The sequence below is a fragment of the Rhincodon typus genome, chromosome 27 (genome assembly GCF_021869965.1).
Source record: "Rhincodon typus isolate 14 chromosome 27, sRhiTyp1.1, whole genome shotgun sequence".
Lineage (NCBI taxonomy): Eukaryota > Metazoa > Chordata > Chondrichthyes > Orectolobiformes > Rhincodontidae > Rhincodon > Rhincodon typus.
In genome coordinates, this window is record NC_063358.1 from 24,610,116 (window position 1) to 24,636,164 (window position 26,049).

The 26,049-nt window shown below is 40.4% G+C and overlaps 2 protein-coding genes across 3 annotated transcripts in view; both read left to right on the forward strand.

The window, feature by feature from the left end:
* ago3b (argonaute RISC catalytic component 3b) overlaps positions 1-2,684 on the forward strand; it is a 91,565-nt gene extending 88,881 nt beyond the window's left edge. Inside the window, exons 20-21 of the mRNA XM_048612840.1 lie at positions 579-647; positions 2,666-2,684. The gene's annotated coding sequence lies outside the window, so the exon portion shown is untranslated. The remainder of the gene's footprint in view (positions 1-578; positions 648-2,665) is intronic.
* A 52-nt stretch (positions 2,685-2,736) lies between these two features.
* tekt2 (tektin 2 (testicular)) overlaps positions 2,737-26,049 on the forward strand; it is a 31,786-nt gene continuing 8,473 nt past the window's right edge. Inside the window, exons 1-8 of one of the 2 annotated variants that reach the window (XM_020513554.2) lie at positions 2,737-2,899; positions 9,186-9,360; positions 10,774-10,899; positions 13,763-13,968; positions 16,456-16,599; positions 18,330-18,444; positions 21,481-21,588; positions 22,479-22,622. In XM_020513554.2, coding sequence (XP_020369143.2) covers positions 9,205-9,360; positions 10,774-10,899; positions 13,763-13,968; positions 16,456-16,599; positions 18,330-18,444; positions 21,481-21,588; positions 22,479-22,622 — 999 coding nt within the window. In that variant the 5' untranslated portion in view covers positions 2,737-2,899; positions 9,186-9,204. Of the gene's footprint in view, positions 2,900-3,389; positions 3,472-9,185; positions 9,361-10,773; positions 10,900-13,762; positions 13,969-16,455; positions 16,600-18,329; positions 18,445-21,480; positions 21,589-22,478; positions 22,623-26,049 lie in introns of those variants that run through there. The other variant, XM_048612851.1, reaches the window with a different exon arrangement.

Below are 26,049 nucleotides of genomic sequence, written 5' to 3' on the forward strand. Positions count from 1 at the left end.
ACAAGGTGAATTATTTAGGGGGTGTTTCTTGATATGATTGAGCTTCTACCACCATTTATAGAGCAGTGAGAAGGGTGAACACAATAAATTCCAATGGAAGAAGCAGATCTGAACGGAATTCTTTCCTTGGTAGATGTTGAGGAACGATTTATGAACTAAAACGGGATTTTGATGTCAATTTATTGACTAAAGAAATCAGTTGGGGTGAGTAAAGGACAAGTGATAAGTGAACAAAGTTTTGTACATGGTAGGGTGAAGATGATAGAGCTCCTGATGAGTTGACATATATATTAGTGGAAGTTTGACTGGTAAAGGGCATTGGGAAAGAGGACACGCATTAATGAGTGTTTCAGTGTCTGTGTGATGTATAATATGACAGTTTTAAAAATCTAGAAGGAATGTGGTGCCAGAGAAGTCAAAGCTTTATTCTGCATCTTATTGTTACCTGAGTTTCTAATCTAGAACTGATTAATGACTCATTTTGACTGATATGAAATATTAGGTTTTCAAATGAAAGAAACATTTGATTCATGCAAAAAAGCTGAATGCAGTGTTCTCTTGCAAATCTCTGCAATTAGGTAAAACACAGAAGACTAAATTATTATCCATCTAGAAGGAGGAAAAAATCCAAGAAAGATTAAACCAAGGTACTCTGGTGCATATTGATTCAATATCTCGTTCGATATTGATGGAAGTTTTGTTTGATTTTCTCAGTTCAGCTCTTGAAGTAGCACAAAGTCCAACTCAACAGTGCAACTCTACAACAGAGTTCTTACTTAACTCTGAGAATTGAGTCAGGGAATTTAAGGGTTCATCTGTTTCTAAAATCCAGCCACATTTGAATTTAGTACCTTGATATTAACTTGTTTCTATCACGCTTGATGGTAAACAACCTGTCTGTTAGCGAAGGCTGAACAGTTAGTAAATTAGGTGGCTGGTTAGAGCTGACTACCCAGAAAGCAGGGCTTGATTCAAATCTGCAAGCAGAAATACAAGAGGTATTGCCTGGCTGCAAATGAAGTTGCACAAAGTCCAGCTTGACTAAAGACTGCCGCACAGAGTGATTACTTTACTCGGGGAATTTAAGTGAAGGAAGAGGTGATGTTCTGCTCTTTTACATGCAAGAGTGGTCTGAGAGAGGTAGTAAGAGCTGGTGGAGACCTGCAAGCTAAACTCCATGGGCATTTAGGTAAGCAGATGGGTAATTGGTAAATTTTAAGGTTTAGTTTTTCTTTCTCCAAACTAGAGCTGTAACTTTAAACGAGGAAAGTATACTGTATTAAATTGATGGCTTAACGAGTTAAACTAATTGATAATTACAAATGATTATTAAATCAAGATTAAACTAAAATAAGGTTTGTCTAAGACATGGCAAAGCATATTCTGCCTGTACTGCAAGTTTATGGATAACAAAGTCATTAGAGCAAAATAAATGCCAGAACACTGGATTCTGGAAATCGGAAATTAAAACATGCTAGAAAAACTCAACAGATCTGGCAGTGTCTGTGGAGAAAAACAGCTAATATTTTGAATCCAAATTACTCTGCTTTGGAACTGGAAAGTAACTGAAAAGTAATTGAATCGTTACTGAGAAAGCAAATAGAAGAATGTTTAGAATGAGAAATGTAATCATGAACAATAGTAAGCATGGATTTCAAAAGGGGAAATTTTGCTTGACCAACCTTGTCAAAGTTTGTAAGGAGGTAAGAGTGCAAACAGGACTGCAACAAAGTATTGAAGAGCATTAATTTGCAAACAGGAAATAATTTGTAAATTGTTTAACATTGATAAATAAGATAGTACATTTTGATTGGAAGAGTAGGTTATTTATTACACAGAAATTGCAAATTGAGATGAGATAGAGAGATGGACATCTGAGTCCATATTGATGAACAAATGTTATGCCACAGGTTAGCAAGACCACAAAAACAGCTCAAGGCTTTATTTCTAAGATAGAATTGAAGAGTTGATATGTTGTGCAAAACTTGTCTTGAAATTTGCTTATATCACTTTTAAAGTACTACAGAGTTACAATCACCATAAAGAAAGAATGTAGAAGCACTGGAGAGGAGCAGAAAAATGTTAGGATTATACTAAAATGCATGAGTTTTCATATCAGGAAAGGATTGACAGGATGGGTCTCCCGCTGAAAATAAAAAGCAGAGGGATGATCTCATTGAGGTCTTTACAATCACAAAATGTTCTGGTACAGTGGATATACAGAGAATGTTTCCTGTTGTGAGGAAGGGCATAGCTGAGATCATCAAAATGAGATGATCACCAAGAAACCCAATAAGGAATTCAGAAAAAGTCTTACCCAGAGTCATTAGAACATGAAAGTGGATGATGCATTTAAGAAGAAAATAAACCAGTATTTGAGGCAGAATGGAACAGATGGTTACATACGAAATGGTAAGATTGAAGGCTTGAATGGAGCATCACCACTAGAGTATACTAGTTGAGCTTAATGGCCCGTTTCAATGCTTTATAGCCTATATAAAATGTTCTTTCTATTTTTGTTGATACTAATTCCTTACTGTCATCTGCTATAATGCAGATAAACAAGTTGGCAAATCCTTCCAACACATGCCAATGGCAGGTGCTATGTGTGGAAGTAATTCCTGATCAAGCGTGGGATGGAAATAAAGTGATCTGTTGTTTGCAGAGGAGTAAGCTGAATCCAAAGCACCAATGATCCGTCTGGCAGATAATCAAACTACAGACAAGGAAAGGCCTTAACTCAATTCGCGTTGTACGGTTTTAACAACTGAAAGGCGAAGACACTCTCCTGAATCGTGGCATGATACAGTAAAGGATGAGGCCATTCAGGTGGAAATATGACTTTTGGTAACGACTGCGTTTTGTACAACTGGCTCGAAGGTGTAAGCGATGCTAATGTGTAAGTTCCATCACCTTATGCTGTTTGCCTCGGTGGGGAGAAACTACCGCAAGCACCGAGAAGCAAAGCCTCAGAACTTGAGAGACCCTGAGGAAGGGTTACTCTACCCGAATCATTATTTCTGATTTCTCTCCACAAATGCTGCCAGACCTACTGAGCTTTTCCAGCAATTTCTGTTTTTGCATACTACGTTTCAATCGTTTTTAATGTTGCGGGTTCACAGTCAATCAAGACTGAATCTAATGCCTCCCCTGGGGGAAAAAATTGTCTTACTGAGCGGATCTTGACTTTTTTTTTTCCCCCAAGACTACCTTCTCTCTTCAATACAATGTTAACAAAAACAGAGTCAATTATTGATGCAGGGCATTTCTGAATGGCGCCGCCTGGTTGTAGCACTTCCAGTTGCCATGGTTGTGTTTGTTCAAGTTCAGTTTTTTTCTGATTGGTGCGAAGGGTCCGGTCTCCGAGCAACGGTGATAGTGTTAGTGATAGCGGCTGGAACGCTCGGCAGCGCCTCGAGCCCATGCTCCAGACTACCCTGAAGAAGTCCAAGAAAACCCTATCAGTTGTGGGTAAGTGCCTGGCTTACAAATTCCGACCCAAATGGTGCATTTTGTTGGTGTGCAATTGAAGTAGTAGAAACGTTTATTCTCGTTTCATGTAGTCGAGTCTTCACGTGATACTATTGCCGCCTTCAACTAGTGTAGGAAAATATAATGGTAAGACTTTGGGAAATGTTCATTTTTTAAAACAGCAAGGCAAAAATTCTCATAGATTCTGCTGCAATCGAGAGTAAAGCAAAAAGACTCTAGATTGGCATGCATGAGCTGATCCCACCCCAGACGGCAATAGGAGCCACTCCTGTTGGAAAACCAACAAGGATTCCTGGCCTTCATTGTTTTTTAGGATCTAGTGCTAGAAAGTTAGTTTGGAAACATATTGAGTGGAAACCAGGTCAGGCCCATACTTGAGTTTCACACAGTCCATCCTGTCCACAGCTATCATCAAGCATCAATCTATTCTAACCCCAGTTGCAATTATTTGGACTGTTGCCTTGTGTGCTGTGACATTTCAAAATCATAGTATGACCAGGCAAAGTCAGTATGGCTTAACAAAAGTGCCATTCTGCTTAACAGATTTATTAAGGCTTTGTGGATGCAACTAGTAAGTAAAGACAATGCAGTAGATGTAACTTACTTGAATTTCAGAAAGGCATGCATAAAAGTTTCAATCAAGATCGGGGCTTATGGAGTTGTGGATAATATACTGGGATGGATGAAGAGCTGGTTAATGCACAGAAATTAAACAGTAGAGATAAACAAGACATTTTCAAGTTGGCAGGCTGAAACTAGTGAAGTGCCACAAAGATCAGTTCTGATGCTTTGACTTTTTGCAGTCTATATTAATATCTTAGACAAAATAGCAAGTGTGATGTAACAATTTGATGGTGATGCAAAGCTTGATGAGAATACAAACAAGGAGAGCACAAAGAGATTGCAAAAGGAATATGGACAAGTTGATCCTGAGATGAGCTTCCAGCCTTGAATTTATGCTATCACTAAAAGCATCAATTTCCACCTCTGTAACATTCCCCAGTTTCATAATCTGCTGATGATTTCCTCATTTATGCCTTAAATATCTCTAGAGTTGATGATTCCAATACATTCTTGGTTGGCAAACCAGATTCTACTATTTGTACACTTGATGTCATCCAAAACTGTGCCCATGTCTTAACTTACTCAGACCTGTTTACTCTGTATTCACTGACTTACAGTGGCTCCTGGTCAAGCAACATCTTGTAATCTCCTTCAGCTCTACAACTGTCAAAGGTATCTGAGCTGCTGTAATCCTGGCCACTTGTGCTTTCCGGATTTTAATTGCTGCACCATTGCTAACTGTGCGTCATTACCAAAGTTTCAAGTTCTGGAATTCTGTCCCTAATTTGCTCCCCTCTAACTCATTTCCTCTATTTAGATACTCCTTAAAATTCACATTTTTGACAAAGGTTTTGATCATCTGATCTCATACCACCTTATATAGCTTTGTGTCAAAATTTATTTCATAATTCTCCTAAGAAGCACCTTGGACAATCACTCACTTAGTAGTCGAGCAGGCCTGATGGTCTGAATGGCCTACCCATTCCTAAATGTACAGGGTTTTGGTGAGACCGCACCTGGAGTATTGTGCATAACTTTGTCTCCATATTTAAGAAATGTACATTTGTGTTGAAGCAGAACAGTGAAGATTTTCAGTAGATTAGTTCCTGGGATGCCTGAGTTGTCCTCTGATGAGAGTTTGAGTAAATTGGGTCTGTAATCTCTGGAGTTCAAAAGAATGAATTTGTTTTTATTACTTTAAGAATGTCTCTGGCAAGGCCAACATTCTATTGTCCATCCCTAATTGCCCATCAACTGAGCATTTCAGAGGGCACTGAAGAATCAGTCACATTGCAGTGAGTCTGGAGTCACATTCTCATATCAATGGGAGGGAAACTATTGGAAAAAAACGCTGAAGGAGAGAATTAATCTTCACTGATGTGAGGCAAGGTTTGATCAGGGATAGTCAACTTGGTTTTGTCAGAGAAAGATCATGCCGAGCAAATTTATTGGAAATTTTTGAGGAGGTAATCCAGCATTAGATGAGGGCAGTACAGTTGATGTCAGTTCATATGAATTTCTGCAAAGCCTATGTCAAGACCTGACGTGGGAGAATGAGATAAAACCACACGGGACCCAGGGTAACTCAGCAAGATAGGCTGTTTGTGTGACTGCAGGCTGGTGTCCATTGGCATACCACGGGGATCAACGCTGGGTCCCTTATTGTTCATGGTGTGTATAATAGCCAAAGAAAGTGTCAGGCTACAGGATGATATAAACAGGTTGGTGAGATCAGTGGCAGATGGAATTTAATCCCTATAAGTATGTGAGGTGATGCACTTTGGAAGAAGTAACAAGACAAGGGAGTACACAATGAATGGCAAGACACTAGGAAGCTCAGAGGTACAAAGGGATCAGGGCACTTGTCCACAGATCCCTGAATGTGGCAGAACAGGTTAATAGGTTAGTTAAGAAGGCATAGCGACACTTGTCTTTATCGAACGTGGCGCAGATTATAAGAGCAGGGAGGTTATGTTGGAGCTATACAGAACTTTGGTTAGGCCACAGCTGGAGTACCCTATACAGTTTTGGATTACCACACTTATGAAGGATGTGATTGCACTGGAGGAGATTTACCAAGATATTGCCCAAGTTGGAGCAGTTTACCTAAGTCGAGAGGCTGGAAAGACTTGGGTTGTTTTCTTTAGAGCAGAGAAGACTGAGGTGGGACCTGATATGATTATGAGGGGCATGGACAGGGTGGATAGGATAGGAGCAGTTCCTCTTAGTTGAAGGATCAATTACAAGGGGCATAATTTTAAGATGCAGGGTGGGAAGTTTGAAAAGGATTTGAGGAAAACGTTCGGCAGAGGATGGTTGGAGAATCTGGAAGGAACTGCCGGGCTGGAAGCCTCACAACCTTTAAAATGTTTGTGGTCGAACACTTAAAATGTCATAATGTTCGAGGCTATGGGATGTGCTGAAAAGTGGGATTATTCAGACAGGTCACCACAGACTGGATGGGCCAAAGGACCTCTTCTGTCCTTGAGGAGGAGGCAGTGGTCTAATGGCACTATCGCTAGACTATTAACCTAGAAACTTAGCTAATGTTCAGGGGACTTGGGTTCAAATCCCGCCACATCACATATACAAAAAACTGGAACTGACCATGAAACCATTGTCAAATGTCAGAAATCCCCATTTGGTTCACTAATGCCCTTCAGGGAAGAAAACTGGCATTCCCTCAGCCACTCAGTTGCATCAATCGCTACAAAGTCACAACAAAGAAATGAAACTGGACAGACCACCTGGCATTGACCTAGGTACCAGAAATGACAATGACAAAAACAGCCCTGACAACCCTGCAAATTCCTCTACTTAATACCTGGGGGCTGGTGCCATAATCAGGAGAGTTGTCTCACAGACTAATCAAGCATAGTCATACTCACAGAATCATACCTTACAGACAATGTCACCATCCTTGGATATGTCCTGTCACAGTGGCAGGTCAGACCCAGCAGACGTGGCAGTGCAATGGTATATGGCCAAAAGAGAGTTGCCCTGGGACATCTCAACATTGACTCCAGATCTCATGGCATCAGGTTATCAGCATCTGATTACCATTACTGACAAAGCCCCACTGACCAATCCCTACTACCCACTACCTGCATCCACCTATGACGTTTCACCTCCCCTCACCCAGCCCCACTCCTCCTCCCACCTGCCACCTTGACCTGACACAACCTGTCCATTTTCCTCCCCACCGATCTGCCCCACCCATCCCATTGACCAATCCCCACCTGCATCCACTTATCACCATCCCACCTGCCATCCTCCAGCACCATCCTTCCTCTCTATCTATTTCCCAGTTCCCTTCTCCCTCCCCAGTTCCGATGAAGGGTCCCGACCCGAAACATCGACTTTCCTGTTCTTCTGATGCTGCCTGACCTGCTGTGTTCCTCCAGGACTACTTATGTGCCGAACAGCATAAGCAGCAAGTGATAGACGGAGCTGAGCAATCCCACAATGAACAGATCAGATCCAGGCTCTGCAGTCCTGCCACAACTGGTCATGAATGGTGGTGGACAATTAAACAACTCACTGGAGGAGTAACTCCACAAATATCCCCATCCTCATTGATGGAAGAGCCCAGCACATCAGTGCAAAGATAAGGCTGAAGCATTCACAGCAATCTTCAGCCAGAAGTGCTGAGTGGATGATCTATCTCGGCCTCCTCATGAGGTCCCCAGTATTACAAATACCAGTCTTCAGCCAATTCAATTCACTCCACGTGATATCAAGAAACGGTTGGAGGCACTGGATACTGCAAAGGCTGTGGGCCCTGACAATAGTACTGAAGATGTACACCAGAACTTGCCGCTCCCCTAACCAAGCTTTTCCAGTACGGTTACAACACTGGCATCTATCAAGCAAAGGGGAAGATTGCCCAGGTATATCCTATACCCTAAAAGCAGGGCAAATCCCAACTGGCCAATTACCATCCCATCAGTCTACTCTCAATCATCAGTAAAGCGATGGAAGGTGTCATCAACAGTGCTATCAAGCAGCACCTGCTCAGCAATAACCTGCTCAGTGATGCCCAGTTTGGGTTCCACCAGGGCCACTCAGCTCCTGACCTCATTACAGTCTTGGTTCAGACATGGACAAAAGAGCTGAATTCCAGAGGTGAGGTGAGAGTGACAGCCCTTGACATCAAGACCACTCCTCCAAGGCACTTACCATCATGACTTAGAAATATATCACTGTTCCTTCACTGTCGCTGGGTCAAAATCGTGGAACTCCATCCCTAAGAGATTGTGGGTCTACCTACAACACATGGATTGCAGCAGTTCAAGAAAGCAGCGCACTACCGTCTTCTTAAGGGCAACTAGGGATGGGCAATAAAAGTTATCCTGAATGAGTGAGGAGACAGTGCTGAGTGGATGCAGGTTTAGTGATGCAGGAAGATTGGGGAGTGAATGAGGGAAGGGGTTACATGTAGTAGAGTGTGTGTCAGAGCAGAGGCCTTGGTGAGAGGTGAGTGCAGCAACAGGGATAGTGTGTGTGTGAGGTAACAGAGAGTAGAGTATGGCACTGTTTCTGGTGGCACAAAGAAGGTCATTGACCTTTTTCCAGCACTGCTGACCAGTCCACCAAACCCTGGACAGGGCAATGTTCCAGGTGCCAATCTCTAACCAGACAGACATTGTCTGACATGGCCTGCTTTGTCCCTCCTTTCTCCAGGAAAAAGATGGCCACCCTGTGCACCAGCCCATCAACTGGGATCTCCAGGTCCCTGTTATGGAACTTCAGTGCCAACTTGACCTTGTTAGTCATCTCCGCCCAGTCACCAGTCATGAGCAGGGCAGATGCCAGCACTCCTCAAGGTGCACTATAGGCTCTTGAAGATGGCATGGCTGCAAGAGGCCTTGGTCTTATGGCGGATGCTGGGAACAGCACATGGAAAGATGGAATAGAGATGAGATATTATACTTCCCATTGTGTCAATATCAGCAATTATAGTGGCAAATTTGGTATGACACAGCAAGAAAACTCGCCAAGCTTTATGGCAAGTTTCAATTTGCTAAACGTGACATGACTTGCACTCGCTCAAAAAAAAAGCTACAGTCATTAAGAAAGAAGTGCTCAGTCATAGTCAACCTTTCAATAATTCTGAAGTTTTTTTTCAGTTGATATCACAGTGGCAAAATGGCAACTCTGAGTTTAAAGGCAGCTCAGAGATATTCTGTTCCAGACTGGTTCTCCAACAATAACCAGATCTCAACCAATTCGGAAAGACAGCATTATATGTCCCATCAGATCCGCCAGGAAGGTCGGGCCCTACGGAATGAAACCAACAACCAGGTAGGAATCAAAGCCAGATTTGAACATACTGTTCGTAAATTATAAATTTATAATCATATGTTTTTATTTTTTGATGGATTGTGGATGGCCCATTGGAACTACAGTAAAGGTACTAAATTTGAGGCAGTCTAATTTGTAATTTAAAAAAGCACAGACTGAATAATCTCAAGAGAGATGCACTTGGCTGATTTCTGAGATGAAGGGCTTGACTTATCAAGAACGGCTGATCAGGGTAGGCCTATATGTGTTAGATTTAGAAAAATGAGAGGTGATCTTACTGAAACATACATGATTCAGAGGGGGCTTGACATGCTAGATGCTGAAAAGATGTTTCCACTCACTGGGGAGTAGTGAACTAGAGAACATAGTTACAAAATTAAAGGATACTGAGATGCAAAGTAATTTCTTTTCTGAGGGTAGTGAATCTCTGGAATTCTCTACCCCAGAGACCTGTGAAGGCTAGGTCACTGAAAGTATTCACAGAGAGGTAGATAGATTTTTGAAATATTGAGGAGATAGAGGGCTATGAGGAACTGGCACAAAAGAGGTATTGAAGCCTCAGGCAAATTAGCCATGATCTTATAGAATAGCAAGGCAGGCTTGAGGGGATGAGTGGCCTATTCCTGCTCCTATTTCTTGTGTTTTTATGTTCCTATGTAATGTGGTATTTTGAGGAAGACACAGCTTTTTGAAAACAAATTTTAAATAAATGCATGACACCGGAGATTTCAACACCAGGAAGATAATGGCCTGAATTCTGTGCAAGAAATAAGTGAGGCTATCAATACTCCCAGTCTTTAAGGAGTAAACTAGAAAGCAACATTCAGCATCTGTACATGTGCAGTTAAAGTCAGAAAGGTGAACATTGTACTCCGAATTGCTTTGTTCATCTGGAAGCTTTGTCATACAGGCATCTCATCAAGAGAAACGTACGGAATGATGTGAGGCTGCAATAGTTGTGTGATAGTTATTGAATAAATACGGCAGGGAAAGTATGAGCATGTCCATACAAGTGAAACAGAATTTTTCATAGCTTATTTAATCTCAGTTATTGCCAAATAAGCTTCCTGACATTGACATTTCACTTGTAGATGTTAATTTTCATTCTCCAGATTTTACTCATTGCTGGAGACTTTTTAAAAGGTGTATTTTTTCCTCTCTGCCTACCTGTTGAATAACTGTAAACTTCAAACCAATTCAAATGTGTTGTACTGTTTCTACAGACTTTACCTTGCACCTCTGTCATACAGGTTTCTACTTCCCTTTGTTGTATTAACCCTAAAAGAAGTGCCCAGGTTCCTTGCTGGCTCCAAAGGTTTAATGCGTAAAATAAGAAATTGTATAACTTTGCCAAGTCTTGCCTAAACTCGGCACTAGACGAAAAGAGCAGTGATCATTCAGTCTTTGTCATAGACTAAATGGGATCAAGAAGATAACAGCACCAGACTCGCTGAACGTATGGATGAAGTAGAGCGGTGGAAAGATGTTCTAGAGAACACTCTTTGTGACATTAACGTTGAGATCGATGCTTTAACCAAAGTAAGTTCGCACTTAAAGTTTCATTCTTACGTTGTAAATGGTATCAGTTCTTCACTTCTGGGCAATATGGTAATTGCAAAACAATGGGTTCTATGTACTGTGCTGTCGAGAGTCCCAGCTCAAGTTAAAATTTCAATATTTGAGAGCTTCTAGCAGCAGAATTTGAACATTGAGGAGTGAGAGAGTATGAAAATGCATAAAATAGCACAAATAGAAAGTTTTAAAATACTTCAAATATCTTGATAGTGCAGCCAAAAAGCTTTTATAATTAAATTTTTATAATAGAAATGTATATGTTTGACCTCCTCACACCACAATAGGTAGTGCACTGCATTGTACACCCTATCAACTGCAAAGATCCCAAATTTGATCTTCAGTCTGCCTGAATAGAATGGGAAATCCCAGGCCTTAATTTCAACACCCAATTGTCTAGCGAGGAGCCTTTGGGCCGCCACAGTCCTGCCATCCCCGTGAATTTTGGGAATTTTCCAGTATTAGCTTGCCTTGGTTGATCACTGGAAAAAGAAGCTGTCTCTCCTTCCCCTCCAGCTACTGACTATTGAGGAGCATTCCCAAAAGTCTTGGCAGCAACTAAATTTACATGCTCACTTGCCAGTCAGCAACTCAATCTGACATGCAGAAGTCACACAGTTGTTTCTACGTGAAACACAGCCTTTTGTTGAACATGGCTTCCATGTTCCTTGCTTCTGGCCTCCATCACATATTCCTGGACTCCTCCATATCCTTCCCAATTCTGTTAATATCAAGACACTATTCTCTATCCCCCTTTTTGGTGTATCACGAAGAAATCAGTTGTAAAAACATAGAAAATGGGAGTAAGAGTAGGCTTTTCAGCCTTTCAAGCCTGTTCCACTATTCGATATGATCACAATTTATTGTCCAAATAAGTATTCTGTTCCTACTTTCTCCCAATACCCTTTGATCTCTTTGGCTTTAAGAACTATATCTAATTCCTTGTTGAAAACATCCGATGTTTTGGCGAAGAGTTCTATGGGCTCACCACTTTCTGGGTGAAGAAATTTCTCCTCATCTTGGTCCTACTTGGCCTACCCCATATCCTTAAACTGTGACCCCCTCGTTCTGGACTTCCAGATCATTGAAATCATCTTTCCAACATTTACCCAGTCTGTTCCTGTTAGAAATTTATTGGTTTCTATGATATCCCCTCCTAATCTTCTAAACTCCAGTGAATATAGCACTAGCCTATCCTGTCTCTCCGTCAGTCTTGCCATCCCAGGAACAATCTGCTAAACCTTTGTTGCACTGCCTCCATCATTCCTCGGACAAGGAGACCAAAACTGCATACAGTACTTCAGGTGTGGTATCATCAAGGCTTGTATAATTGCAGAAAGACATCCCTGCTCCTATACTTGAATCCTCTTGCCATGAAGTCCAACATATTTTTTGCCTTCTTTACCACCTGCTGCACTTGCATGCTTACTTTCAGTGACTTGTGTACAAGGACACCCAGGTCTTGTTGTACCTCCCCCTTTCCCAATTTGTCACCATTCAGATAATATATACCTTCTTGTTTTTGCCACCAAAGTGGATAACTGCATATTTATCCACATGACATTTCACCTGCCATGCATTTGCTCACTCACCCAACTTGTCCAAATCACACTGTAACATCTGTGCACCCTCCTTGCATTTATCCTCCCACCCAGCTTTGTGTTGTCTGCAAACCTGGAGCTTTTGCACTTAGTTCCCTCATCTAAATGATGTATATTATGAATAGCTGGGACCAAGCACTGATCTTTATGGTTCACCACTTGTCATTGACTGCCACTCAGAAAATTACATTTATTCCTACTCTTTGTACCTTTCTTCCAATCAGTTCTCAATCCATGTCACTGCCAATCCCACACGCTTTAATCTTATGTGCTAATCTGTTATGTGGGACCTTATCAAAAGCCTTCTGAAAGTCCAAGTAGACCACATCCACTGGCTCCCCCTTATCAACTCTACTAGCTATAACCAGTAGACTTGTCACATATGATTTTCCTTTCACAAATCCATGCTGACTTTGTCCGATCCTGTCACACTCTTTTCCAAATGAAGTACAGTGCTCACTGCAGCATCAACTGAGATTGACCAGTTGAACAAAGACCATATGTTGAATCTGAGACTTTCCTGGTCTGTCTGGCCCTGGAATACATTGGTTCTATGGGTAAATTAAACACATTGATTATTTCTGATTCTTGCAACATGATTACACTGTATATTTATAATTATAAATTTGTTTCCTACACCCACTCTCTTGATGTCCCATTTTAACCATATAGGTGGCTGAGGTAGGTGATGGCCGAGTGGTATTTTAGCTGGGCTATTAATCCAGAGAACTGGGTAATGTTCTGTGGACCTGGGGTCTAATCCCACCATGGTAAATGGTGTAATTTGAAATCAATAACACATCTGGAGGTAAGAGTCTAATGATGACCATAAAACCATTGTCAATTGTTGGAAAAGCCAATCTAGTTCAGAAATCATCTTTAGGGAAAAAAAACTGTTTTCCTTACCTGTTTTGGCCTACGTATGACTTCAGATGTGAATGTGATTGACTCTTAACTACTCTCTGGGGGATTAAGTATGGGCAATAAATTGCTGAGCCAGCAATGTCCACAATCCTGTGAATGAGTAAAGAAAGAGGACGAATCCTCTGCCATTGCATATCCCTAAGTCACTTTTCTTCCTGTCCACCTGTACTTTATGCTCTGTGAAGAGCAGTTTCTCCCAACAGTTGCTGCATCAAAATTTCCTGTAGATGGATGAATGTACTTAATGCACAACTGAACAAGTTTAGGACAACATATTGATTCCTGCTTGGTCTAATCTTTTCAAGAGTAAGGAGGAAGCAGAACGTGCTTTAGAAGCCAAGAATCTGAATCTGGATGTTGTCATTGAGAATCTGACTTTACGGGAAGGTCGGCAGGACATTGATCTTGTGACGGACCAAGTGCATGAACAGCTTCTTAAGGAGGTCGAGGTGATCGAAGGCTCAAAGAAGGCGCTTCAGCAGAAAATCACTGAGGCCTTTGAACAACTTTGGTATGTGCAGCTGTTTGTGCACTATTTCCCAAGTATTTTGGATTATTAGTGACCTGTCTTCTCTTATTTATACCAACACTGTTAGTATCATAATAAATTATTCAAATCAACTGCCTAAAGAAACGTTGTATATCATTTTCATGCAGAACACCTAGCCAATTCCTCTGAGATTTAATTTGGCTTTCCCCTTTTTTAACTTGCCCCTCTACTCTCTTGCAGAAGTAGCTAAATTTTTTATCTTGGCTTATACAAATGTTACCCATCTAGGCCCATATTCTCCTGTAACCTTGTTCACTTTTCTGTTTGTGAGAATTTCAAACTTTCCCACATCTTGCCCGTTCTCAGTTTCAATGAACTATCATCTCTGTTCTCACCAAATACCATTGATTTCCCCACTTCACCTAATTGAATTGAAATATTAGGATAATCTCTGTAACTTCACCCCGCTGCTGCAATCCATCCATCCCAAAGTGTCAGCACGTGTCTTTATAACTTTGATTTCTTTTCCATCTCCTTCCATTCATTCCAATATCAGTGACCAAGGAATTAACTTTCTGGATCTTACATCATGCGACTCTCTTCCAAAACCTGTCTGTCTTCATACTCGACTACAAAAGCATCCTTTAAAGCCTGACTTTTGAACTGGTTTTTAGTCACTTCCCTTAATTTCGTTGTGAATGTTTGCTGTCTGTTCGTATCTCTCACAGCATGAAAAATTTACTAGATTAAAAGCATTACATAAATACATTTTCATATCCATTCCTGCCTAAGAGAGAATCAAATCCATGAACTGACCAAACAATATATGGTAGTGTTTAGCCAGTGGTGAGGATATAATTCATTGTAAAAGATGCCTTAACATCTTTTCTCCCTGTATTCCATCATTGGTCATGAAGCATTCAGCTGCCTGGATCCTACTCCCTGAAACTTTCCTTTTAATTGAAGTCATTATGTTGTATTGTCTCCAATGCAGTGTACATGAGTTTATTAGATTAACCCAGATAAGATGTACACATCCTGCCTTACATACTTAAAAACACACCTAAAACATTTCATTCCATTTGACTGTTTTGAACTGCTATCTCGCCTCTGTGATTTTCACCTTCAACTGGTGGACCTGATAATTGTTTGACCTAACAGCTCTGAAATGTCATTGACCTGAAACATTAACCCTGCTTCTCAACACAAATGCTACCTGACCTACTGAGTCTTTCCATTGTTTTCTTTGTTCAGATTTCAGATTTCCAACATCTGTAGTGTTTTGCTTTCAAATTATTCAACCTAGCATTTGATTTAAAAACTGGTGTACCTCTTGTACTGGTGCTCCCAGTCTTCCTTAATCAAAAGATAGAATACCATTTGTGGTCTGGGCGATTCCCAGTGAAGAGTAACTGAATCTGTCAGTCAAAGCCCAACATTGAACTTGCTACAATAAAACAAAGAACTGTGGATGTTGGAGATCTTCAACAAAAACAGAAAATAGCTAGCAAAACTCAGCAGGTCTGGCAACATTTGTGGGGAGAAAGCAGAGTTACTGTTTCGAGTCCAGTGACTCTTTGTCAGAACTGATAGCAGCAAGGAAAGAATGGTATTTATGGTGAAGGTGAGGTTGGGGGTAGGGGGAAGAGGTGACCAGACAGGGGGAGACACAGCACAAAGAGAGAGAGAGAGAAAGAGCGATGAAAGTGGTAGGCAGACAAGGGGATTATTGATAATAGGTCAGGACAGAAGATAAACTGAATTTTTTTTATTCATTCACGGAATGAGGGTGTCACTGGCTAGGCAGCATTTATTGCCCATCCCTAATTGCCCAGAGGGCAGTTAAGAGTCAACCACATTGCTGTGGGTCTGAAGTCACATGTAGGCCAGACCAGGTAAGGATGGCAGCTTCCTTCCCTAAAGGACATTAGTGAACCAGATGGGTTTTTCTGGCAATGAACAATAGATTCATCATTAGACTCTTAATTCCAGATTTTTATTGAATTCAAATTCCTCCATCTGCCATGGGATTTGAACCCAGGTTCCGAGAACATTACTTGGGTCTCTGGATTAACAGTCCAGTGATAATCTGACTCAAAACTTTAACTCTGCTTTCTCCCCACAGATACTGCCAGATTTGCTGAGTTTCTCCAGCAATTTCTGTTTTTTGTTCTGAACTTGCTATATTGCAACACTAGATTTCTCTATCCTTGCATCTGTCATTACTGAATTTAAACTTCTGGTCAGATATTGTACTTATTGTTGCATTATCTAAAGATTTTCTTGAACCATTTTGTTTCTAATGGAGTTAGAGTCATACAGTCATGCACATGAAGGATTGACATGGTGCAGTTAGAGGGTATTGCAAACAATGATATAGTACCTCGAGATCCATCACATGTTCTACTTTACAATATGAACAGTGTTTTGACAGCAGATTGCTCAGGTGGAAGCTATACAATGTGCATGTAAAAATTATTTGAAGTATGTACTGTTGTTTCTTTGAAGTTTGTTAATGGAAGCTCGTCAGCAATTGGTCTTTGATATCAGCAATAAAAAGGAAGCATTGAAAATTGACGAAGTTGCCTTGTCACTCAACAATAATTCCCCAAACATCTCGTTCAAACCAAACCCATTACGCATCCCTCCAGGGTAAGAAATACCTTTTTACATTTCAACTCTGATCATTCTCAACTTTGCATCTCTGTATGTCTTAATCTCAATTCTACACTCTCTACTCTTTTGACCAAGGTGCTGACTCATGTTGGAATACAGTTCCATAGGTGCCATTGGCCAAGAAACCCAAGTGGCTTCTCTTTTCTATGAACAGGTGTTGCTGAGTTGAGATCACCTAAGTCAGTATTATCTGGGATATTGAAGCTGGGACGACTGTACTAGATCTGAATTTGCTTGACCCAAACCACTGACCCACTGAAGATTTATGTATATATCATTGGGTTTATATTTGTTTTTGCTTTCTTACTCTCATAAAGTTATACAGCACGGAAACAGACCCTCTGGTCCAACTGGTCCATGCCAACCATAATCCCAAACTAAACTAGTCCCACCTGGTCCATATCCCTGTAAACATTTCTTATTCATGTGCTTATCCAAATGCATTTTGAATGTTATAACCAAACCCACATCCATCACTTCCTCTAGCAGTTCTTTCCACGCACAAACCACTCTCTGTGTAAAAAAAAAAAAAAAAAAAAGTTGCCCCTCATGTATGTTTTAAATCTTTCTCCTCTCACCTTAAAAATATGCCCCCAGTCTTGAAATCCCCCATCATAGGGAAAATACACCTGCCATTATCTATACCCTCATGATTTTATAAATCTCTATAAGGTTACCCTTCAATCTCCTGCACGCCAGTGAAAAAAGTCCCAGCCTATCCAACCTCTCCTTATAACTCAAGCCCTCCATTCCCAGCAATATCCTGGTAAATCTTTTTCTGAATCCTCTCCAGCTTACTAATATCCATCCTATAACAGGACAACCAGAATTGAACATTGTACTCCAGAAGAGGCCTCGCTAACGTCTTGTACAACCCCAACATGATGTCCCAACTCCTATACTCAAAGGACTGAGCAATAAAGGCTAGCATGCGAAATGCCTTCTTAACCACCCTAAAGTAAATGTTTTCATAAAACTGTTCCTTTGCAACTCAGTGATGAATCAAATTTTCACCATGTTTTGTCCCTTCTCTGCTCAAGTGATATGGAAAAGTTTAATGAGCAATGGCAATGCTTTATTATGTTTTGCATGTGTGCATTTTCGTGTTTGTAAGCCTAAATACAGTGATGGGTCAATAGGTAATTTCTCTGTGAACATCACCGCCAAACTGATCCGGAGATAGTAGGAACTACCAATGCTGGAGTCTGAGATAACAAGGTGTGGAGCTGGAGGAATACAGCAGGCCAGGCAGCATCAGAGGAGCAGGAAAGCTGAAATTTTCTGAAGAAGTGTCCAGACCCGAAACGTCAGCTTTCCTGCTCCTCTGAGCTGCCTGGCCTGCTGTGTTCCTCCAGCTCCACATCTTGTTACCACCAAACTGATATTGTTCTTACTCAATATTCACAACTGTATTTTCCCAGCAGGGTTACCAAATACTCAGATGTGAGAACCCTGATTCTGGCCCAATTGTAGCAGTTCAACTTCTGTCCTGGCTGAATAATTGAATCAGCATGGACCTGTCTATGACCTTGGTGTTCTTGTCATTGTGACTGCAAAACTGTGAGCACCAATGAATGTGCCCACTGACTTATCATGGGCACTCCTGAGAGGGAAGTTTTGTGTGATCTGTTTTTAAAAAAAAATTTAAAATGTGAGAAGGAACAGATGATCAATAAATTTTTTTGTTGTTGCCCTGTGACGTGTAGATCCACCACGAAACAGCAATGGGATATGTTCAGTCGGTACAACAAGGATCGTGCAGAGGCAGAAATGAAAGCTTCAACCAGTCTCCGTGAAGCAATTTCAGCCACTATTAAAAACGTAAGTTTTATTGAACGTCTAATACCTTCAGTTTTTCGAACTTGATATTACAAAAGTAGAAATGAATGCCTTGAATGTCTGTCTGTGATGCATTTTCCCCACTATTTTAACTGGTGTAAAACAAATGAGATATTAAGGCTGCTTTTCCAGGATGTTTTGGGTCCCCAACTTCAGAACCAAGCTGTATTAACAGCACAAATGTGACGCGTAGTGACCAGGAATGTGACAATCCCATCTTCTAAATAAAGATTATGCAAGTATCAGATATTTCGCACTTACTGTGACATAATTACCAAATTTATCCACTCAATGCAGACCTGTCCATCATTTTCTTTGCTAAATGCTGTTAATGTAAATAACAGAATACCAAAGAAGGAAATGGAAACAGTGTTCTAAATTTAGGAGATAAAATAGTCACTGTGAATTAATCCTTGCATCAAAGGGGAAGTTATTTGGTATACAGGCATTTTGAAATGTTACTGTTCCAAAGATTGGTCTCCAACCTGTCTCAACTGGATTGGAGAGAGTGGTTATAGTGTTGATATAGTATTGTGTGATCAGAGGGAAGAATTTAAATTCCTCATGGACAGCATAGCAGCCTTTCTGGATTCCTCTTCTGCAGAAAAGACTCGTTATTGCTGTCTTACTTTTCTGGTGCCAATAGCTCCCTGTACCCCAACAATTCATTGTGTGTTTGTTCAAATCTAACCTTGATCTTACCCCAAACAAAATGTCTCTAGCTCATCACTTCCCTTTTGATTTGCACAATTTCCTTAAAATCTTTGTGTTTCACCTCATCATCAATTCACTGATTTTCCCCTCTTTGCTTCAATGTAATTTTGAGATGTTGCCTCTCTAAGGAACACTATAATTTGAAGTTATTGCTATTCTGAAAACACAGCTTAAGTTTACACATGTACACTGAAAACATTCAACACTACCAAATGATGGTCTCTCTTATCCCATCCACTATTTCTAAATTGTTGGACACCATCTAGTATTGGATGAGCAAATTTTCTTCCGATAAGTTCCATAGCCACTCACTCCTTCCCTTTCTCTGGTAACTGTCCAAGCTTGAAAAAGTCTTTTCACAAATGTGATGCTACTTTGAACCCAAGATGAGCTTCTGACCACACTACTGGACATTGCTAAGAATGCCTATTTCCACTTTTGTAACATTTTATGTTCCAAATACCACTCCTATCTCAACTTACCTATTGCTGAATCACCTGCCCATGTCTTTATCCCCCTCTGTACTTGACTATTCCGTGCATCCCTGGGCAGTCTGCCAGGTTCTGTTCTCCAGAGGCATAAGTCTGCAATCCATATGCTAACTCACACCAAGTACCCAAGGGACTGGTCTGTCACCACTCTGCTTGCTGACTTACATTCGTCCTGCTTAAGCAACTCCTCGATTTTAAAACTCTCATAATAGTTTTCAACTGAGTCCAAGGCCTCATTTATTATCACTGTTATCTCCTCCAGCCGTACAATACTCCACTTGTAGCCTTTTGAATATCCCTGATTTTAATTGATCTATCATTTATTCAGCAGCATGATCCTAAGCTTTGGAATTCCTTTCCTAAAACTCTTTATCTCTGTGCCTGTCTTAGTCCTTTAAGGCACTCCTTAAAATCTACTACTTTGACCCAGCTTTTTCCCATTTACTGGAAGGTCCCCTTATGTGGCTTGAATCCAGAGTTTGCTTAAAGTGTTCTGACGAACAGTCACCAGACCCGAAACATTAACTGTGATATTTTTCTTCACAGATGCTGCCAGATCTGCTGAGCTTTTCCAGTAACTTCTGTTTGTTTTGCTTAAAATGTTCCCACTATTGTCAAAGACAACTAACTGAATAGCATACCTGTGGTAATACAGTCCCCAAAATAAAGCAATGAAAATAGTTTTGATGTACTCAGCGTTCATTGTCAGTAGAACCTTAAATTAATGTTAACATAAATTAAATTTAAAATTCCACAATGTACAGTTGTATCTTTATGGGAAAAGGGGGAGGTGAAGAAGACTATGTTCACTGGAGAAGATAACTATACAATGTAATGATGATCAGTAAATCCTGGTTTATTTTGAAACAGAGGTAACAGGATGTTAAGTGTCTCAAGGCTACACCCATGCCTGTGTTGATCTCAGCGATGACAGCAGTGAAGGCACTTTTATGGACCCCAGTGACCCTGAGCTAAGAATGAGTAAAAATCCTGGGCTCCTGCCCTTAACAGCTAATCAGTGAAAGCCCCTACTCAACTGGATCTACACACCACATTATTAGATATTGCATTGTTTGGGTTTCAGGTGGGGAGAATAAAATACAGACAAATTTAAATCCAGAGTGGGATCCAGTTCACAATTCCAATCCATTGAACTCCTTATCTATGGTGACCATAATTCATTGTGTAAACAAATTTATTTTTATTAAGATCTTCACTTTTCCCCATCTGAAAGCTTGTATTCTCTGACAGAATAAACCCCAGCTTGAGGACCAGTTATGCTGCATAGCTGGCATTGTGTCAAACTGAGCTTTCTCAAAGAGGGAAATTTTATCAGTGAATTGATTAAGGCATTTCTTCCACACTCAGCTGCTGATGACTCAACACACAAGCATTTTGAGAAAATTGCAGAGACACCCTGGTGCTGGACAAAGGAAAAGGGAGAAAGAAAGTGAAGAAAATATATTTTTAGTCTAGTCCTGCTGATTTCTGACACAATACAAAAATTCCACAAGGCCCATGTTAATACAGGGAAGTGATGTGGTAATTTGCTGTGTGATGAAGTGGTAAGAAGTGGACACATATCCATGAGCCTTCACTTAGTTACCAAACTGAGTCATGCTATTGTGAGAATACACTCCATCACCGCGGGGGTAGGTCAGTCTTTTCAAGGAGAGTGACACATTTGCCAAGCAGGACAAGTGTGAATTGTAAATGTCAGGGCGATCTTTCAGAAAGAGAAAACAATTAGTAGATGATAAACAACTTTTGAAATTGCTACCTATAAATTGTCTCCTTATTTTTGTCATTGCAGACTGATAATGAAATAGAGGCACAACGCGTTGCCACTGACTTTGCCTTCAGAAAAAGAATCCATGAATTTGAACAGGCGCTTAATGAATTGAAATGGCAGGAGAAAAATGTAATGGAACTCATTCCATTTAGATGCATGTTTTCCATATTTATTTGCATTTTAACTATTTTAAAACAAGTATACATTTCTAACTCATTAAAATACATTTTTATAACAAACTAATGCTTACGCGATCAAAGATAATTTTATTGATCTGTAACAGTGCTGCGTTCAGAAACCTGTACCAATGCTGAGCCTCTTGTTGCTGATTAGAAAAATTAGCAATGGGAAGTCTTGCTTGGTTGAATACAGGACACAACCCAAAGATTGGCACTTTGAGCTTTAGGCAAAGTGGAAATGTAATGTGATGTAATTAGTGTAACGTCTGTTGTGTTGCAGTACTTGTGGAATCATGACTTTTACAGCAGAGATTGAAGCTATTTAATCCATCATACCAACACCTATACTGATGCCAGTAGTTTAACCAGAGCAAGCTGCTATATTCAAATTCCTTGCTTTTCCTCATACTGTTTTGTATTTCTTTGTAAAATATTTATCCAAAATTTCTCTCTCCCCGTCTGCCCTGTTGAAATCAAAACTGATCACATCGGATTGGGTTTTGCAGTCTGAGTAGATGGTTGAGACTATCAGTACTCCCTGTCATTTGAGAGAACACCAGACAGCAACTTCTGGTGTCCAGACTCCTGCATTAAATATGGAACTTAGGAAATAATTATCCAATTTGTTGTGATCCTCCAGAATCTTTGCTATAATGGTACCTTGTCTAGATACTCAGCATTGAAATACATGAAGGATATGACTTTCTAACTTGACTCTTCAATGTAGAGAAAAATATGCTTGTGATCTGTGAAGTGCCAGATTCAAAGGTTGATTTTGTGAACTCAATTTTATTAAATTAAAAGAACTTATCAGTGTGCTAAGTCCTTGTTGTCTCTTAGATCTTGGAGGACATCACAGATCTTGATGAAGATATTCGACGTCTTGAAGCAGATCTTCGAGCAAAGGCTGCTCCTTTAAAGGTGGCTCACACGAGACTTGAAACTCGTACCTACAGACCTAATGTTGATCTCACCAGAGATGAAGTAAGAATAAAGGCTTATTATGTTACTTAGTATTCCAGCTAATCTAGCTTAATAAGAATTTACAGGTTGCAAAGATTTAAGAGATTAATGAGGCTCCAGATTTGTTTGCCGAGCCAGTGTGTTTGATTGCAGACATTTCGTCATCCTGCTAGGTAACATCATTGGTGTGCCTCCAGTGAAGCGTTGGTGTTCTGTCCTACTTGTTATTTATATGCCTCATTTTGCTGAGGTGGTTGGCATCATTTCTGGTTCCGATTTTCAGTGGTTTGTATATCGGGTCCAGTTCAATGTGTTCGATGATGGGGTTCCAGTTGGAATGCCAGGCCTCCAGGAATTCCCTGGCATGTCTCTGTTTAGCTCGTGCTATTATGGATATGTTGTCCCAGTTGAATTTGTGTCATTCTTTGTCCATGTGTATTGTGACCAATGACAATTGGTCTTGTCTCTTGGTGGCTAGTTGGTGTTCGTGTCCCCTTACTGTCAGTTTTCTTCCAGTTTTGCCAGTGTAATGTTTCTCACAGTCCTTGCGTGGTATTTTGTCTGTCACATTAGTTTTATTGGTTGCGGGTATGGGATCCTTTATGTTCATCAGTAGCTGTCGCAGGGTGGATGTTGGTTTGTGGGCTACCCTGATACCTAGGAATCTGAGTAGTCTTGTGGTCATCTCTGATATGTCTCTGATGTACGGTAGGGTGACTAATGTGCCCGGCCATGTCTTGTCATCTTGGTGTGATCTGTCGTGGAGGTAACGGCGGATTGTGCTTTTTGGGTATCCATTCCTTTTAAAAACTCTGTATAAGTGCTCCTGTTCTCACAAAGACTGTGAGAAACATTACGTTGGCCTCATATACAAACAACTGGAAAACAGAAATGGAAGTGATGTCACCCATCCCAGCCAAACGAGGCATTTAAATAACAAACAAATGGGACAGAACACCAACGCTTCACTGGAGGCTCACCGACGATGTTACCAAGCAGGATGACGAAATGTCTGCAATCAAACACACCGGCTCGGCAAGCAAATCTATAACCTCATCCACAACCCAAGCTACAAATCTTCTCAAAAACTTTAAAGGTTATTGAGGCATTCTATCTTGAGCATTCTGTTTGAATAATGTTGGGGAACGTTTTACTGCATCTGGACAATCTTAATGCTTTCATCGTATGCAATGAGAGAAAGACGTGGAAATAATTGAGTTGCCTTTTGGACATTGAGGGTTCTCGTCCCATAATTTCCTGGTATATCTACACACTGCACTCTTTTCAAAAGGCTTGGCCAAGTACTAAGTGGTTAGCTTTGTAGAAAAAATTTACTCCTTGCAGTCCTCAGTCCTGCTGGTTTGATTTCTCAATACCAGTTTTCCCCTTTCCTAAATACATTAAACTGTGGTTTCAACAGTGCCCACAATTCCTTTTCTTTATATATATATATATCAGTCTCAGCAGACTGTCTTGATTATGGAGGCATGACAGTAAAACCAATCATATGCTCCCCAAATATTTCCCCACATGGTGTTTAACAAGGATCTCATGTAAAGTGATGAGAATGAGGAGCCTTGATGCATTTTAGCGCTCTGTAGTCCAAGGTCATTGAGATAAATTATAATAGGGTTGTCTGTGGTAGCCTAGATCATCAGATATAAAGATTTGAACCCAGGCTGCTGTTAGGCCATTTGACCAGGTAACATGCATTTATCCAATGAACCAGAGCTAATTCGGACCTGTTCAGCCTTTGGAAGATTAACAACCGGATGGCTCTGTAACTCCACAAAATGTACATAAATATCTCTGATATGTGTTCCCAACCCAGATTCTGGTACCCCAAACCTACCTGTCTCCTAAGTCAAATGCTGCTGCGCTAATAAGTCTGAGTGACTTTCGCCAACACAATTTCTGAGGCAGCAAAAGAAAGACAATAATAGACAAGCAAGGAAAAGATAAAAAGGAAAAATGAGAAAAGGAGAGAAAAAGTAGTGATGGAGTAGAATGAATAAACAAATGTGAAAGTTTTAACACAATCATTCAGTGACTCCAACGAACACCAAGTGGATTGGAAGTTGGTTGTAGTTTTCAGTTAGTACACATGCCATTTTCAGGGAAAATGATGGGCTAAGAAAATGGGACTCTGTAAGTACAAGTAAAAATCCTGTCACAAAATCTGAATTTGATTAATTTTGTTAAATCATAATTATAATTGATGCAATCGCAAACGTCAGTAACATTTTTAAATTACATATAATTAAAATGAACTGCACTTATTCAGTCACAATAAACTAGTGATTGTTATAAGAACTGTATCCAACTTAAAAGTGAATTGCTCATTTGCAGCCTTCTTTTCGAACTTTTACACCCAGATTTTAGCCTACTGCAACAAAGACTTGAATGTTCTGTGCTAAGTCATCAGTGATCACACCATGTTTTTTGCTACCTAGTTTGGTGTTTTGGAAGCAGTATTCGATTTTGAAATATTGAGCACTTCTGAAGCAAGGGAATTAAATTGTGACAAGAAACTGACAAGTTCTGTTACCACCAGCTTAATTTTTGATTCCATTGGTGATATTGATGTCAGTCTACAGATCAATCCACAGCAACAGGCTGCCCTACCTTCTGAGCTAAATGATTGCATGTTGGCAAATGGCTTGCAAGAAATTAACATGTAAAAGAAATTAAAGTAATTTTTATTCACTGACAAATTTAAAATCTAAACTGAATACATACTCACTGTTTTACCCAACTTTTTTTCTGTTCACTGCTGGAAAAGCAATCCTCTTTCTCCCCTTCCCACCATCCAAGCCACTTCCATTTCCTTTCCAAAAAAATCTTTCTCCCAAATAACTTACAGCTGCATTTTCAAACTCAACAGCTGCCTAATCTTTGACAGTCCATTCTTAAAAAATACTTTTTTATGTTCAACCACTCCACTTTTGACTCCAGTAAGACTTTTATTCAGTCTCATCCCAATTGATCTCTGTGGTATGGCCCTCACCTCCACTCACTTGTGTTCCAAAGGGCAGAGACTTGACCCTCTTAGTTGCTTTAATCATACATTACCAGATTTGGCTGGATCACTGCCTGAGTTTGTTTAGCTTCACTCCCATCTCTCAGAAGTATTCATTAGGCCAGGATTATTCTGGAGAACACTGTTCATTGATGGGTTTCCTTCCCTCCATTACTATCCATCTTCATAAGTGGACTTTTTGTCACAAAGTTTGTCCAGTTGCTTCTGCTGCTTCCCTGCTATAGCCCTGAAACCCACCTTTCTCTGCTCTGGTCTCTCTCCCACTTACCCGTGCCCCTTTATCATCTTGTCTATCAGAGCCATCACTTTCTTCCTTTGAGATAACAAGGTGTAGAGCTGGATGAACACAGCAGGCCAAGCAGCATCAGAGGAGCAGGAAGGCTGACGTTTCGGGCCTAGACCCTTCTT